Source organism: Heptranchias perlo, chromosome 6 (genome assembly GCF_035084215.1).
Source record: "Heptranchias perlo isolate sHepPer1 chromosome 6, sHepPer1.hap1, whole genome shotgun sequence".
Lineage (NCBI taxonomy): Eukaryota > Metazoa > Chordata > Chondrichthyes > Hexanchiformes > Hexanchidae > Heptranchias > Heptranchias perlo.
Window position 1 is genome coordinate 110,558,706 of NC_090330.1, and position 17,341 is coordinate 110,576,046.

The 17,341-nt window shown below is 46.2% G+C and overlaps 1 protein-coding gene across 2 annotated transcripts in view; it reads left to right on the forward strand.

The window, feature by feature from the left end:
• Positions 1–17,341, forward strand: part of rasa3 (RAS p21 protein activator 3) — a 121,110-nt gene that overhangs the window by 83,241 nt on the left and 20,528 nt on the right. For both annotated transcript variants that reach the window (XM_067986636.1, XM_067986635.1), the window contains exons 9-14: positions 5,704–5,808; positions 8,776–8,929; positions 13,129–13,277; positions 14,172–14,286; positions 15,353–15,427; positions 16,724–16,847. In XM_067986636.1, the coding sequence (XP_067842737.1) occupies positions 5,704–5,808; positions 8,776–8,929; positions 13,129–13,277; positions 14,172–14,286; positions 15,353–15,427; positions 16,724–16,847 (722 nt within the window). The remainder of the gene's footprint in view (positions 1–5,703; positions 5,809–8,775; positions 8,930–13,128; positions 13,278–14,171; positions 14,287–15,352; positions 15,428–16,723; positions 16,848–17,341) is intronic.

Consider the following 17,341-nt stretch of genomic DNA (forward strand, 5'->3'; position numbering starts at 1 on the left):
ATCTATATTAAGGTGAGATTACTTCCATCAATCTACTCTCAGTCCTCTTTTTATGGAACCCAACATGCCAGTAGCTTTTTGACTGCTGCCAGATATTGTCTTGAAGTCTCGAGGGATCTTCTACCACGACCCTATTCCTGTTCCGTGTGGAAATCTCTGTCACAAACTGTTGTTGAAGCAGAGCCCATGAATTATTTTAAAAGGAAATTAGATAGTGCTCGAAAAAGAGGGATATTAAAGGGTATGGGGAGTGAGCAGGAGAGTGGGATTAGACCGGGTGGGATATTAAAGGGTACGGGGAGTGAGGGGGAGAGTGGGATTAGACTGGGTGGGATATTAAAGGGTACGGGGAGTGAGGGGGAGAGTGGGATTAGACTGGGTGGGATATTAAAGGGTATGGGGAGTGAGCAGGAGAGTGGGATTAGACTGGGTGGGATATTAAAGGGTACGGGGAGTGAGGGGGAGAGTGGAATTAGACTGGGTGGGATATTAAAGGGTATGGGGAGTGAGGGGGAGAGTGGGATTAGACTGGGTGGGATATTAAAGGGTACGGGGAGTGAGGGGGAGAGTGGGATTAGACTGGGTGGGATATTAAAGGGTACGGGGAGTGAGGGGGAGAGTGGGATTAGACTGGGTGGGATATTAAAGGGTACGGGGGGTGAGGGGGAGAGTGGGATTAGACTGGGTGGGATATTAAAGGGTACGGGGGGTGAGCAGGAGAGTGGGATTAGACTGGGCGGGATATTAAAGGGTACGGGGAGTGAGGGGGAGAGTGGAATTAGACTGGGTGGGATATTAAAGGGTACGGGGAGTGAGGGGGAGAGTGGGATTAGACTGGGTGGGATATTAAAGGGTACGGGGAGTGAGGGGGAGAGTGGGATTAGACTGGGTGGGATATTAAAGGGTACGGGGGGTGAGGGGGAGAGTGGGATTAGACTGGGTGGGATATTAAAGGGTATGGGGAGTGAGGGAGAGAGTGGGATTAGACTGGGTGGGATATTAAAGGGTACGGGGAGTGAGGGGGAGGGTGGGATTAGACTGGGTGGGATATTAAAGGGTACGGGGAGTGAGGGGGAGAGTGGGATTAGACTGGGTGGGATATTAAAGGGTACGGGGGGTGAGGGGGAGAGTGGGATTAGACTGGGTGGGATATTAAAGGGTACGGGGGGTGAGCAGGAAAGTGGGATTAGACTGGGTGGGATATTAAAGGGTACGGGGAGTGAGGGGGAGAGTGGGATTAGACCGGGTGGGATATTAAAGGGTACGGGGAGTGAGGGGGAGAGTGGGATTAGACCGGGTGGGATATTAAAGGGTACGGGGAGTGAGGGGGAGAGTGGGATTAGACTGGGTGGGATATTAAAGGGTGTGGGGAGTGAGGGGGAGAATGGGATTAGACTGGGTGGGATATTAAAGGGTACGGGGAGTGAGGGGGAGAGTGGGATTAGACTGGATGGGATATTAAAGGGTATGGGGAGCGAGGGGGAGAATGGGATTAGACTGGGTGGGATATTAAAGGGTACGGGGAGTGAGGGGGAGGGTGGGATTAGACTGGGTGGCATATTAAAGGGTACAGGGAGTGAGGGGGAGGGTGGGATTAGACTGGGTGGGATATTAAAGGGTACGGGGAGTGAGGGGGAGGGTGGGATTAGACTGGGTGGCATATTAAAGGGTACGGGGAGTGAGGGGGAGAGTGGCTATTGTGGAGAAAAGTGCTGGCATGGGAACACCGGAATTACTTAATGAAAAATCACCGCGGTCCGTCTAGTTCACCGTCTACCATCATGGTAATCACATGAAACAACGATAATGGAGTTATTGACCAATCACAGCAATCAATCTCCGTCAATGAGTCTCCAACAGACCCAGACATGAGGTGAGGGAACCCCCAGTGGGAGAGAGATTTGGGAACCAGAGGTCCAAAGTCACCTGATCCTCCCGAGCCTGTTGCACTCACCACATGGACTTGACGGAGCGAATGGCCTGTTTCTATGCTGAGAACAGTGGGCCTAAGGAGGAAATAAATCCTATTTAATTAAATAGAACTGGCACAAATCTCACAGGTATGAAGTGGATCACTGGCTGGATCTCTGCAGATGGTTGAGATACAAGCAGCAACCAAACAAAGCCCCAAAAGATCTATCCTTGCCCACTCCCTCCATCACCTAGATTATTTAATGCTGCCTCGACCAACATTTCTCCCTCAAACACCACCAATAAAAAGCAGATGACTGGTCGTTCATTTTTATTTTCTGTTTGGGGGAAAATTGGTTGCTTTGTAACTACAGTACTGCACTTTCATTCATTGATTGTGAAGCATTTCCGATGTCCTGAGAGATGTGACATAGATGTGAGCTCCTTCTCTGTGAGGCCTTACCTGTTATTGTGTACTCCTATCCTGTTTTCCTCCCGTTCCATGATTTCCTTTCAGACCCTGTAGGGAATTGACCTGTTCCTTGTACTTCCTCTCCCAGAATACTGTGGTAAACATCCCATTTCAACACTGCTGCACTAACAGGAAATGTTTTTTTTTAAAAATTGGGCTCTTGTCATTCACCGCAAGATCGCACTTTTAAAATTTGGTTCGTGACAAGCACATTTTGAAATGTTTCCTGTTAGTTCTTGGATGCTGAGTTTCTTTTGCAGTAACTGGTGCAATGCTGATTGGGAGCAGTTTGAATGTAACTTGAGACGTGCTTTCCACCCGCGATAAAATTGATTTGATAAAGAGTTTTACTGTGTCGTTCCCTTCAAACCAGAGCTACAAAGGACATAGAATTACATCGAATTTGCAGCACAGATACAGGCCATTCGGCCCATCTGGTCTATCCCGGTGTTTATGCTCCACACGCGCCCCCTCCCTCCCTATTTCATCTCACCCTATCAGCATATCCTTCTATTCCTTTCTCCCTCATGTATTTATCCAGCTTCCCCTTAAATGCATCGATACTATTCACCTCAACTACTCCATGTGATAGTGAGTTCCACATTCTCAACACTCCCTGAATTCCCTATTGGATTTATTAGTGACTATCTTATATTTATGGCCCCTGGTTCTGGCCTTCCCCGCAAGTGGAAACATCTTCTCTACGTCTACCCTATCAAACCCTTTCATAATCTTTCTCTATCAGGTCACTCCTCAGTCTTCTCTTTTCTAGAGAAAAGAGCTTCAGCCTGTTCAGCCTTTCCTGAAAGGTATAACTTCTCAGTTCTGGTATCATCCTAGTAAATCTTTTTTGCATCTTTTCCAGTGCCTCTATATCCTTTCTATATTATGGAGACCAGAACTGTTCAGTGCTCCAAGTGTGGACTAACCAAGGTTCTATACACGTTTAATATAACTTATCTGCTTTTCAATTCTATCCCTTTAGAAATGAACCCCAGTGCTTGGTTTGCTTTTTTATGGCCTTATTAACCTGTGTCGCTACTTTTAGTGATTTGTGTATCTGTACCCCCAGGCCCCTCTGCTCCTCAATCCCATTTAGAGTCTTATTATCCAAGCAGTATGTGGTTCCTTTATTATTCCTACCAAAATGCACCACCTCACACTTAGCTATATTGAAATTCTTTTGCCAATTACATTCTGCAAGTTTGTTAATGTTTTCCTGTATTTTGTCGCAGTCCTCCTCGGGATTAACCACACCCCCCAATTTGATGTTGGCCGCAAATTTTGAAATTGTTTTTCCGATTCCCGAGTCCAAATCGTTGATGTAAATTGTGAACAACAGTGGTCCCAGCACCGATCCCTGTGGAACACCACTTCCCACCTTTCGCCAGTCTGAGGAGCTACCCTTAACCCCTACTCTCTGTTTTCTGTTTTGTAGCCAGTTTGCTATCCATTCTGCTACCTGTCCCCTGACTCCACACGCTCTGACCTTACTCATGAGTCTGCTTATGCAATGCCTTATCGAAGGCCGCACTTCCAAAATATATTGGATTTAGCTGGGGACTGCAAGCAACTGGTAATCATCGAAAGTGATGCGCACATGACTGGAGGGGGTGCAGTGCAGATTCACCAGAATGATACCGGGGCTAAAAGGGTTAAATTATGAGGACAGGTTGCATAGACTGGGCTTGTATTCCCTCGAGTATAGAAGATTAAGGGGAGATCTAATCGAGGTGTTTAAGATGATTAAAGGATTTGATAGTGTCGATAGAGAGAAACTATTTCCTCTGGTGGGGGGAGTCCAGAACAAGGGGGCAGAACCTTAAAATTAGAGCTGGGCCGTTCAGGGGTGATGTCAGGAAGCACTTCTTCACACAAAGGGGAGTGGGAATCTGGAACTCTCTCCCCCCCAAAAAGCTGTTGAGGCTGGGGGTCAATTGGAGCTTTCAAGACTGAGATTGATCGATTTTTGTTAGGTAAGGGTATTATGGGTTGTGCAACCGAGGCGGGTAAGTGGAGTTAAGATACAGAACAGCCATGATCTAATTGAATGGCGGAACAGGCTCAAGGGGCTGAATGGCCTCCTCCTGTTCCTGTGTTCAGTGCTGGGTCAGAGAGGACAATGCAGTCAGTGGTTTGGAGAATTGGCACCGAGGCACCGAGCTCCATCCCAGCTAGGCTGTGTGCTTAGATCACAGATTCACTCAGTTAATAATATAATAATACACGAAACATCGTCTGTGTGATTACAGAGGGACTGAAAATATTAAATTGTGCTGTGGTGTAAATATTGAGTTTGGACCAGTGTAAAACGGTCATTAAAAATAGTGCCAGTGGTATAGTTTTTTTTATTATTCGTTCTCAGGACCTGGGCATCACTGCAAGGCCGGCAATTATTACCAATCCCTAGTTGCCCTTAACTGAGTGTCTTGCTCAGCAACTTTAGAGAGCAGTTAATAGTCGACCACGTTAGGTGTGGGACTGGAGTCACATATAGGCCCAGGCCGGGTAAGGACGGCAGGTTTCCTTCCTCAAAGGACATTAGTGAACTCGTTGGGTTTTTACGATAATCTGACAGCTTCCTAGTTATCATTTCCAGATTTTTAAAACTGAAATCAAACTCTCAAACTGCCACATTGGGATTTGAACTCATATTCTCTGGATTATTGGTTCAGGACTCTGGATTACTAGTCCAGGACTCTGGATTACTAGTCCAGGACTCTGGATTATTGGTCCAGGACTCTGGATTACTAGTCCAGGACTCTGGATTATTGGTCCAGGACTCTGGATTATTGGTCCAGGACTCTGGATTATTGGTCCAGGACTCTGGATTACTAGTCCAGGACTCTGGATTATTGGTCCAGGACTCTGGATTACTGGTCCAGGACTCTGGATTACTAGTCCAGGACTCTGGATTATTGGTCCAGGACTCTGGATTACTGGTCCAGGACTCTGGATTATTGGTCCAGGACTCTGGATTACTAGTCCAGGACTCTGGATTATTGGTCCAGGACTCTGGATTACTAGTCCAGGACTCTGGATTATTGGTCCAGGACTCTGGATTACTAGTCCAGGACTCTGGATTATTGGTCCAGGACTCTGGATTACTGGTCCAGGACTCTGGATTATTGGTCCAGGACTCTGGATTACTAGTCCAGGACTCTGGATTATTGGTCCACTAACATACCCATTACACCACCATAACCCGTATTAAGATACGTATTAGAAGAGTCTGCTACCTTCCATAATAAGCATCAGTGTTCTGTGATACCCTGTGACGTGTTTCACATCTCCTGAAACAGCGAATGTTATTTTTCCAGGATTGATCTTTGGAACGCCAGTAACTTGAAGTTTGGGGATGAATTTCTTGGAGAACTGCGACTTCCTTTGAAGATCCTTAAACAGTCGTCTTCCCATCAAGCATGGTAATTAAGGGCTCCCTTGAGTTTAATGTTACTATTTTTACGGAGCTGGTTGAGCAGCTGTTAACACGTTGAGTTTGGTCACTTTGTTGAAGTGTTCAGGTCCGGTCACCACACTGGATAATCACCCACTGCTGGTGGCAAAAGTGCAGCAGGTCAGAATGTAATTGAACTGAGCCTCCAGTTGGACTGGTGGATTGAGGGTGTGTCAGGTCGGTGTACCGACAGGCGAGGGGAGGAGTGGAGCACAGGATCGGACTTAAATTTAAGCCGCGCGTCAAAGCATCGCATCTCCAGAATGTTGGTAACACATCAAAATGTCACACTTGCCGAGTCTCTGTGGGCTAAACCATCCCCATATCCTGTGTTCTTGTGACACTGATGTTACAAACATGCTGTAAGGCATCATTTTGCTCTATGTCACCATGTGCAATCCTTGCTTTCAAATGGGTGAACAGAAGAAGCATTATTCCTGAAGATATTCACCCAGCAGTTAGTTACTTGCATTGTATGGCACTGACTCCCCTACTACAGTTCCATTCTAAACTAAGTTTATAGCTATCGTCTGCCTAAATAACTGTATCCTCCAACACAACAATGTCTTACAATGTCGGCTGTTGCTGATATGAAATGTTGTCACTCCGTGTAATGTAGAATTCATGGATTAGGACAATGCCCCATGTGACAGTGTGTTAGTGTGTGACTGTGGATTGACAGCACATCGAATTTCCCACATGGTGTGTTCCTGAGAAGCTTTAAGGAGGAAAGTCAGCAAGGAAATTAATTGCCCACTCCTGTCACTCCTGAGTATGTCCTAGAACGAGTTTAACAGGCTGTGTGCTTTCTCTCTTGACGTTTGTCTCTCATGAATGCAAAGAAGCTGTAAGAAATAGCTCGCAATATGGAAAAGCAGCACGGAGTGTAGTAAAATGTTCCACATAAGAGACTGTTAACAAAAATGAGAGCGCATGGAATTAGAGGCAACCTATTGACATGGGTAGGGAATTGGTTAGGATTTCTTCACACAAAGGGGAGGGGGAATCTGGAACTTTCTCCCCCAAAGAGCTGTTGGGGCTGGGGGTCAATTGAAAATTTCAAAACTGAGATTGATCGATTTTTGTTGGGTGAGGGGATTAAGGGTTACGGAACCAAGGCAGGTAGATAGAGTTAAGATACAGATCAGCCATGATCTAGTTGAGTGGCGGAACAGGCTCGAGGGGCTGAATGGCCTCTTCCTGTTCCTAAAAGTTTGAATACAGTGAGTCTGCGTGGCCGTTCTTTGCGAGAATTTAACGCAGGGCTAGCCCGATGACTCGACAAGTTTGTCCAGGGGCGAGCTGAGCCCTGCAGGGCCAGAGAGACCCAGGTCGAATCCTCAGTCCGTGCTGAGTTACCTGACCTCGGCCGGAAGGAGGGTCGGGGTCCTGCAATTGGGCCTTACCCCCCTGCGTTAGGAAGAGGAAAACCAGAGCAGGTTTTCCCTCCGCAATTGCGATCCAGCAACCCCAATGGGAAAGTGCACGGGGTGAGTGTGTGTTGGCTGAGGTCAAGATTGGGGTTCGAAACCCCCCCCCTCCCACTATGGTTGAACAGCCCGATGTTGAATTGACCGTGTGTGTAATGACCGTCACAGTCATATCATTCTTGAAAACATGTCAAAATAGTATGAGGGAAATCAATGGTCCAAATCGTCCTGGAAAGTAACGGTGTGTTAACGACGGACGCCGTTATTAATGCGTGAATCGGCCAACGGGTTCAGGGGATTGAGAGAAACGCCGTGAGTTGGGAATCTCCAGAATTTGCTGGTCGATTTACTCCGCTCCTCCGTTTGCTCCACACAAACGGCATCTCGTCCTCAACCTCCCCGTTATTTTTAAGAACTTGCTGGATTTGCACATTAATTGCCCGTTAAACTCACTGCGGAAAGTTAGGGCTGGTGATTAACAGCATAAGGACCTTTTTAAAGATGTGATAACTATTAATGTGATGCCGATCAATCTCTCCGGCCCAGAAAGGGAACAATTTAAACTGTTCAGTCTCATTCCTGCAGGGAGTAAATTGTCGTTTGAGATTTTAAAAATGTAAAATTTAAAATTCTTTTCTTTTTTTCTTGTTTTTGCTTTCTGTCTCTTTTTTTCTCTCTCTTAATCCAATCTTTCTTTCCTCTCTCTTTATTTCTCTTTCTGTTCCTGATTTGACTCTAATTCACCCGATTTCCTTCTCCGTCATTCCTCTGTTTCTTTCCCAATCCTTAAATCTCATTGTTTAAGGAGATAGACTGTTGGTCCCCTCGTTCACTGAGGTCCCGGATCCCCCGCCTCCCTCCCCGCCCCGTTATCAGCTCGCACTTCCAGCAAGTTCGGCGCAAATTATATTCGAGCTGAAGGGTGAGGGAAAATGTCTCACTAACGGGGCTCGTCACGAGAGGCCCCACTCCAGCAAGATCTGGGCCATTATGTACTTTTGTATTCTCTCTTGGGATGTGGGAGACGCTGACGAACCAGTATTTATTGCCCATCCTTGGTTACCCCAAGGGCAATAAGAGGCATCTACATGGTGTGGGATGGAGTCACTTGTAGGCCAGACCGGGTAAGGATGGCAGTTTTCCTTCCCTCAAGGACATTCGTGAACCAGTTGGGTTTTTACGACAATCTGGAACTTTCCATGGTTTTTTTTTCTGGTGTCAACGCATGGATTTCCAGATTTACTGAATTCAGTTTCACAAACGGCTACAGTGGGATTTGATCTCGTGTCCAATGTACCGTATCTGAGATAGGTACTGGTGTCTGTCGCCATATATCGATACGCGTGGAATATGCTTCGTGTATTTTGTAGAAAACTATATTGAATTAATGTGAAAGGCAAGTGTGTAAAAGTTTCTGAATATTTATTAGATATTTATATTGTGAAAACTGCGATAAGAAAATAGACAAATTTCTTTCTTGCTGTTTTGTTTGCCAAATATCACAGGTACTTCCTGCAGCCAAGAGATAACGGCAAGCCGATTAAACCAGTGGACTTGGGTTCCTTACGGTTGAATATTGTTTACACTGAGGACCATGTTTTCCTTTCTCATTACTACGATCCACTGAGAAACCTTTTATTAAAATCAGCAGATGTTGAGGTACGGCTGGCATGCTAACACTGACCCTAACACTGCCCCTAAACCTAACACTGACCCTAACACTGCCCCTAAACCTAACACTGACCCTAACACTGACCCTAAACCTAACACTGACCCTAAACCTAACACTGCCCCTAAACCTAACACTGCCCCGAACAATGACCCTAAACCTAATACTGACCCTAAATCTAACACTGCCCCTAACACTGCCCCTAAACCTAACACTGCCCCGAACAATGACCCTAAACCTAACACTGCCCCTAAACCTAACACTGCCCCGAACAATGACCCTAAACCTAACACTGCCCCTAAACCTAACACTGCCCCGAACAATGACCCTAAACCTAATACTGACCCTAAACCTAACACTGCCCCGAACAATGACCCTAAACCTAACACTGCCCCTAAACCTAACACTGCCCCGAACAATGACCCTAAACCTAATACTGACCCTAAACCTAACACTGCCCCGAACAATGACCCTAAACCTAACAATGACCCTAAACCTAACACTGACCCTAACACTGTCCCTAAACCTAACACTGCCCCTAAACCTAACAATGACCCTAACACTGCCCCTAAACCTAACAATGCCCCGAACAATGACCCTAAACCTAACACTTCCCCTAATACTGACCCTAAACCTAACACTGACCCTAACACTGTCCCTAAACCTAACACTGACCCTAACACTGCCCCTAAACCTAACACTGACCCTAACACTGCCCCTAAACCTAACACTGCCCCGAACAATGACCCTAAACCTAATACTGACCCTAAATCTAACACTGCCCCTAACACTGTCCCTAAACCTAACACTGCCCCTAAACCTAACACTGACCCTAACACTGTCCCTAAACCTAACAATGACCCTAAACCTAACACTGACCTTAACACTGCCCCTAAACCTAACACTGACCCTAACACTGTCCCTAAACCTAACACTGACCCTAACACTGTCCCTAAACCTAACACTGCCCCTAAACCTAACACTGACCTTAACACTGCCCCTAAACCTAACACTGACCCTAACACTGTCCCTAAACCTAACACTGACCCTAACACTGTCCCTAAACCTAACACTGACCCTAACACTGTCCCTAAACCTAACACTGACCCTAACAGTGTCCCTAAACCTAACACTGACCCTAACACTGTCCCTAAACCTAACAATGACCCTAAACCTAACACTGACCTTAACACTGCCCCTAAACCTAACACTGACCCTAACACTGTCCCTAAACCTAACACTGACCCTAACACTGTCCCTAAACCTAACACTGCCCCTAAACCTAACACTGACCTTAACACTGCCCCTAAACCTAACACTGACCCTAACACTGCCCCTAAACCTAACACTGACCCTAACACTGCCCCTAAACCTAACACTGCCCCGAACAATGACCCTAAACCTAATACTGACCCTAAATCTAACACTGCCCCTAACACTGTCCCTAAACCTAACACTGACCCTAACACTGCCCCTAAACCTAACACTGACCCTAACACTGCCCCTAAACCTAACACTGCCCCGAACAATGACCCTAAACCTAATACTGACCCTAAATCTAACACTGACCCTAACACTGTCCCTAAACCTAACACTGCCCCTAAACCTAACACTGACCTTAACACTGCCCCTAAACCTAACACTGACCTTAACACTGCCCCTAAACCTAACACTGACCCTAACACTGTCCCTAAACCTAACACTGACCCTAACACTGCCCCTAAACCTAACACTGACCCTAACACTGCCCCTAAACCTAACACTGCCCCGAACAATGACCCTAAACCTAATACTGACCCTAAATCTAACACTGCCCCTAACACTGTCCCTAAACCTAACACTGCCCCTAAACCTAACACTGACCCTAATACTGACCCTAAACCTAACACTGACCCTAATACTGACCCTAAACCTAACACTGACCCTAACACTGCCCCTAAACCTAACACTGCCCCTAAACCTAACACTGCCCCTAAACCTAACACTGCCCCTAAACCTAACACTGCCCCTAAACCTAACACTGACCCTAAACCTAACACTGACCCTAACACTGCCCCGAACAATGACCCTAAACCTAATACTGCCCCTAAACCTAACACTGCCCCTAAACCTAACACTGCCCCTAAACCTAACACTGACCTTAACACTGCCCCTAAACCTAACACTGACCCTAACACTGCCCCTAAACCTAACACTGCCCCGAACAATGACCCTAAACCTAATACTGACCCTAAATCTAACACTGCCCCTAACACTGTCCCTAAACCTAACACTGCCCCTAAACCTAACACTGACCCTAACACTGCCCCTAAACCTAACAATGACCCTAAACCTAACACTGCCCCTAAATCTAACACTGCCCCTAACACTGTCCCTAAACCTAACACTGCCCCTAAACCTAACACTGACCCTAACACTGCCCTTAAACCTAACAATGACCCTAAACCTAATACTGACCCTAAATCTAACACTGCCCCTAACACTGCCCCTAAACCTAACACTGCCCCTAAACCTAACACTGACCCTAACACTGCCCCTAAACCTAACAATGACCCTAAACCTAACAATGACCCTGACCTGACACTGACCCTAACCTAACACTGACCCTAATACTGACCCTGACCCTAATCCTGACCCTGACCCTGACCCTAATACTGACCCTGACCCTGACCCTAATCCTGACACTACCCTAACCCTAACCCTAAACCTAACAATGACCCTTACCCTAACCCTGACACTAACCCTAGCCTAATCGGCCGAGGAACGATTTCTGTAACAACTTACAGAACTGCGGGGTAAACATTTGAAAACGTTGCTTCTGGTTTGGAGCCTCACCCGGTAGGAGCACGGGTTAAAATCTTCATTTTCCTTGAAAAAATAAGACAATATTGGGCACAACTCTTGAGATCTTTGATTGTGATGCATTAAATGTTCAAACAAACAAACACCCTCAACTGATGAGCAATAAAAGAATTGTTTCTTCTTCAAAAGCAGAGAAGTTTATGTTAAACGTATAGAACCTTGGTAAGAGCACAATTAGAGCAGTGTGCAGGGTTCTGGTCTCCATATTATAAAAAGGATATAGAGACACTGGAGAAAGTGCAAAAAAGATTGACCAGAACTGAGAGGTTATAAACTATCAGGAAAGATTGAACAGGTTGGGGCTTTTTTCTCTAGAAAAGAGAAGACTGAGGGGTGACCTGATAGAGGCCTTTTAAGATTATGAAGGGGTTTGATAGGGTAGACGTAGAGAAAATGTTTCCACATGTGGGGGAGACGAGAATTAGGGGCCATAAATATAAGACAGTCACTAATAAATCCAATAGGGAATTCAGGAGAAACTTCTTTACCCAGAGAGTGGTGAGAATGTGGAACTCGTCACCACAAGGAGTAGTTGAGGTGAATAGTGCAGATGGATTTAAGGGGAAGCTGGATAAACACATGAGGGAGAAAGGAATAGAAGGATATGCTGATAGGATGGGATGAGGCTCGTGTGGAGCATAAACACCGGCATAGACCAGATGGGCCGAATGGCCTGTTTCCGTGCTGTACATTCTATTTAATTCTTGTACAGTTTTTGTTTCTGTTCATTGTAGAGAAATTAAAATGGGACCAATTTCAGGTTGAGAAATGAGCCCCTTTTTGCTGTTGCAGATTGCACCTTTTGTGATTAACTTCTCTTTGGAGTGACAATTTAGCTCAAGGCCTCTCGACCCCCGTTACATGGTGCAGTTGTACAGCACGTTGCTGCCCCCTCCTGTTGACGTCCTGTTAGTACATCACCTGGAAACAGTATTTACAGCAAAGACAGTGGTGGAGCGGGAGCAAGTCTGAGGAAATTCCTGGCTAAAGTGTTTTACCGCAAGGGGCTACGATAAACATAATTCGAAAAGGAATTGGGTTGGTATTTGAATGTAAACAGAAACGGGAGGGAAAGGGCAGGGAAACAGTTTATTAGAGTCGACAGCTCCTGCTTAAGAGCTAGTACAGGTGCGATGGGCCAAACGGCCGCCTTCTGTGCAGTGATTCCTGCCGTGCGTCGTCACCTCTTTTCCCTGCTTAAGATAACAGAACCTCGCTGTTCCCGTTCTCCCTCCGGTGATGAGGAATAAAGTCGAGCGACAAGTTTCTTGACAACTAAAGGACAGTGACGTAGTTTTTTCTGCTCTTCCCCCCTCACTCTCCACAGCCAGTTTCAGCCTCTGCCGCTCACGTGTTGGGTGAAGTTTGCCGAGAGAAGCAGGAAGCCGCGGTACCGCTGGTCAGACTCTTCCTGCATTACGGAAAGATTGTTCCTTTCATCAGCGCCATTGCAAATGCTGAAATAAACAGGACCTTGTAAGTAAAAAGAAAAATAATCATCGCACTGATTCCGAGTGGTGCATGCGTTTAGATTAATACGGAAACTGCTTTTTTCTGTCTTTTTGTTTCTCTCTTAACTCCACTGTCATGTTACGTTGGCTCCATTTTAAAATTCTTATCCTTGTGTTCAAATCCCTCCATGGCCCTCACCCCTCCCTATCGCTGTAACCCCCTCCAGCCCTACAACCCTCCGAGATCTCTGCGCTCCTCCAATTCTGGCCTCTTGCTCATCCCCGATTTCCTTCGCTCCACCATTGGCGGCCGTGCCTTCAGCTGCCTGGGCCCTAAGCTCTGGAATTCCCTCCCTAAACCTCTCCGCCTCTCTCTCCTCCTTTAAGATGCTCCTTAAAACCCACCTCTTTGACCATGTTTTTGGTCACCTGTCCCAATATCTCCTTATGTGGCTCGGTGTCAAATTTTGTCTGATAATCGCTCCTGTGAAGCGCCTTGGGATGTTTTACTACGTTAAAGGCGCTATATAAATGCAGGTTGTTGCTGGTTCATATCGAGAGCGTCAGACAGACCTCCGTTAGCCCGGCCCCCCAGCCACTGCACCTGAAAGATCCCCTAATGAGGGGGTGTTCCGTCGGCAGATCCCCCACTCCCCCAGCAGGATGGAAAAGACCTGCTGCTTGTTAATGAGCAGTGAGCCAACAGCAGCTGAAGATGTTGGTGTCGGAGGTGAGACTGGAGCCGTGGTCTTCGAGATGTTGTGAGGAAAATGTGAGATGTGATTGTCCCCTGCAAGGTTCCCTGTGGAGGGAGTAGAGTCTCACAGCCTCTCAGTCACCGCTTCCTTCCATAAAGCTTTGCTCACTGTGTTCCGCTAGTTTGGCCGAGCACTGGTGATGCAGATTTGTTTCTTTTCAGGGATCCAAACACCATCTTCCGCGGGAACTCCTTGACCTCCAAGTGTATCGATGAGACGATGAAACTGGCCGGGAGGCATTACCTGCAGGTCACCATCAAACCCATCATCGACGAGGTGAGCAGCACATCTCAGCTCTGCTGGTTAAAGGACTTCCAAACCAATATATACACACACACCCATACACACACACACCCATATACACACACACACACACACACACCCATATACACACACACACACACCCCCATATATACACACACACACACACATATACACAGACAGACAGAGGCACACACACGCAGACACACACCCCCCATATATACACAGACATACACACACACATATACACAGACAGGCACACACACACACGCACACACATACACCCCAATATACACACACACACACACACACACACACGCACAGACCCACACATACAGACACACACACATAGACACACACACCTTCTCACACTCACCCACACCTACAATTTCTGGGACTCACCAGTGTTTACTTGTCGTGTTACATTTTATAATTTAGCCCCCTTGGCTGAGAGCTTCACTCAACAGGAAATCAGCCACAGTGGGCAGTGGACCCGAATCACGGTGAATGGGACTAATTCATTCACTAGAAACCAGTGTCATTATTTGCAGAGATCAGCAGCCGCTATGCCTGGTGTACATAACATAAATTGGAAGCAAAATGGGCAGAATCAGGGAATATTCAATCCCCAAAACACCAGCAAAAAAACACTCAGAATCCCACATAATAAAGAGGGAATTTGATTTAATCAGTCCCCGCTGGTCAGAAAGGCAGTTATTAATTTCAAACCAGAACAGAAAATGCTGGAAATTCAGGGCAGGTCAGTGCAGTATCGCGGGAGAGATTCAGAGCTGTGAGCTGATATTCCAGGGGTGAAACCTTTGTCATTCTTAATTTAAATCAGCATCTGAATCTAACATGAAGTTTGCGGTGAATCTAACGGGGGGTATGAAGGAGGGCATAATTTAGAATTCACCATTTGCAGAACAATTTCCAATTCCGCTGCACTCTTGGGTTAAAGGGGAGGCTTCAAATTAATGTGTCGGATAGGGATTGTAGAAAACTCGTTTGCATTATTTAAGCCGATTGACAGATATTAACACAGCTGATACCAAAACCTTTTGTTGCTTTTATTGCACAGATATGTGAAATACACAAACCCTGTGAAATTGACCCAGTTAAACTGAAGGATAGCGAGAACCTGGAATCTAATATGGTAAGACGTTTTAACGTTGGTGATCAACAGTCTTCAATGCACTGCGAATTCTACTTAATAACTTTCAGCATCTGAAGATCAGTTAGTGCCGTGGTTATATTACTGGAACAGTAATCTGGAGAATGAGTTTAAATCCCACCATTTCGGAATTTGAATTCAGTTCATAAAAAGAATAAATCTGGAAATTAAAAAGTCGGTCTCAGTAAAAGTGACCGTGAAGGTGTCGGATTGTTGTAAAAACCCATCTGGTTCACTAATGTCCTTTAGGGAAGGAAACCTGCCGTCCTTACCCGGTCTGGGCCTATATGTGACTCCATTCCCACACCAACGTGGTTGACTCTTAACTGCCCTCTGGAGTGACCCAGCAAGTCACTCAGTCGTATTAAATCGCTACAAAGAATAACCACTGTGGGAGAACCTTCACCACACGGACTGCAGCGGTTCAGGAAGGCGGCTCACCACCACCTTCTCAAGGGGCAACTAGGGATGGGCAATAAATGCCGGCCTCGCCAGCGACGCCCACATCCTGAGAAAAAAATTCAATGTGGAGAGACTAGAGAAGCTGGGGTTGTTCTCCTTGGAACAGAGAAGGTTAAGGGGAGATTTAATAGAGGTGTTCAAAATCAAGAACAGTTTTGATAGAGTAAATAAGGAGAAACTGTTTCCAGTGGCAGGAGGGTCGGTAACCAGAGGACACAGATTTAAGGTAATTGGCAAAAAAACCAGAGGGGAGATGAGAATATTTTTTTACGCAGCGAGTTGTTATGATCTGGAATGCGCTGCCTGAAAGGGCGGTGGAAGCAGATTCAATAATAACTTTCAAAAGGGAATTGGATAAATACTTGAAGGGGAAATATTTGCAGGGCTCTGGGGAAAGAGCAGGGGAGTGGGACTAATTGGACAGCTCTTTCAAAGAGCCAGCACAGGCACAAATGGCCTCCTGTGCTGTACGATTCTCTGATTCTCTAACGTGATGTAAATATGCGGGGAATGTTTGGAGACTCCAGTCCTGGTGAGAATCTCATTGTACGAGGATTGGAGAATTGGGCCCCGTGCCTGATTGTCATTGTGCTCCCATTTTCATGGTCATTGATTTCAATGGCCTGAAATTTGGGAGTATCACTAATCAGGAACACCGACCTCCACAACCCATCCTCCGATTCACGTTCCCGCCCAGTGAGACTCGGTGCTGGGAGTGGAGTCTCTGGACATGTATCCCATGCTGTTACTGCGTCGACCACCTGTTCTGATCGCGTGCAAACAAAACACGATTACCGCTGTTCAATTTTATTTCAGGACAACCTCCGGCAATATGTTGAAAGAATTTTCAACGTCATCACGAGATCGGGCATGAGTTGTCCCACTGTCATGTGCGACATATTCTTCTCACTGAGAGAATCCGCGGCCAAGCGATTCCAAGGTAACGAGTGACATTGTTGCAGTTGAAGCATATGATTAAGAGAAGTTATGTTCAACTTGTATAGAACCTTGCTTAGACCACACTTGGAGCACTGTGCACAGTTCTGGTCTCCATATACCTTAGTTAGACCACACTTTGAGCACTGTGTACAGTTCTGGTCTCCATATACCTTGGTTAGACCACACTTGGAGCACTGCACAGTTCTGGTCTCCATATACCTTGGTTGGACCACACTTGGAGCACTGTGAACAGTTCTAGTCTCCATATACCTTGGTTGGACCACACTTGGAGCACTGTGAACAGTTCTGGTCTCCATATTACAAAAAACATATAGAGATACTGGAGAAGGTGCAGAAAAGATTTACTAGGATGATACCAGAACTGAGAGGCTATAACTATCAGGAAAGATTGAACAGGCTGGGGCTCTTTTCTCTAGAAAAGTGAAGACTGAGGGGTGACCTGATAGAGGTCTTTAAAATTATGAAGGGGTTTGA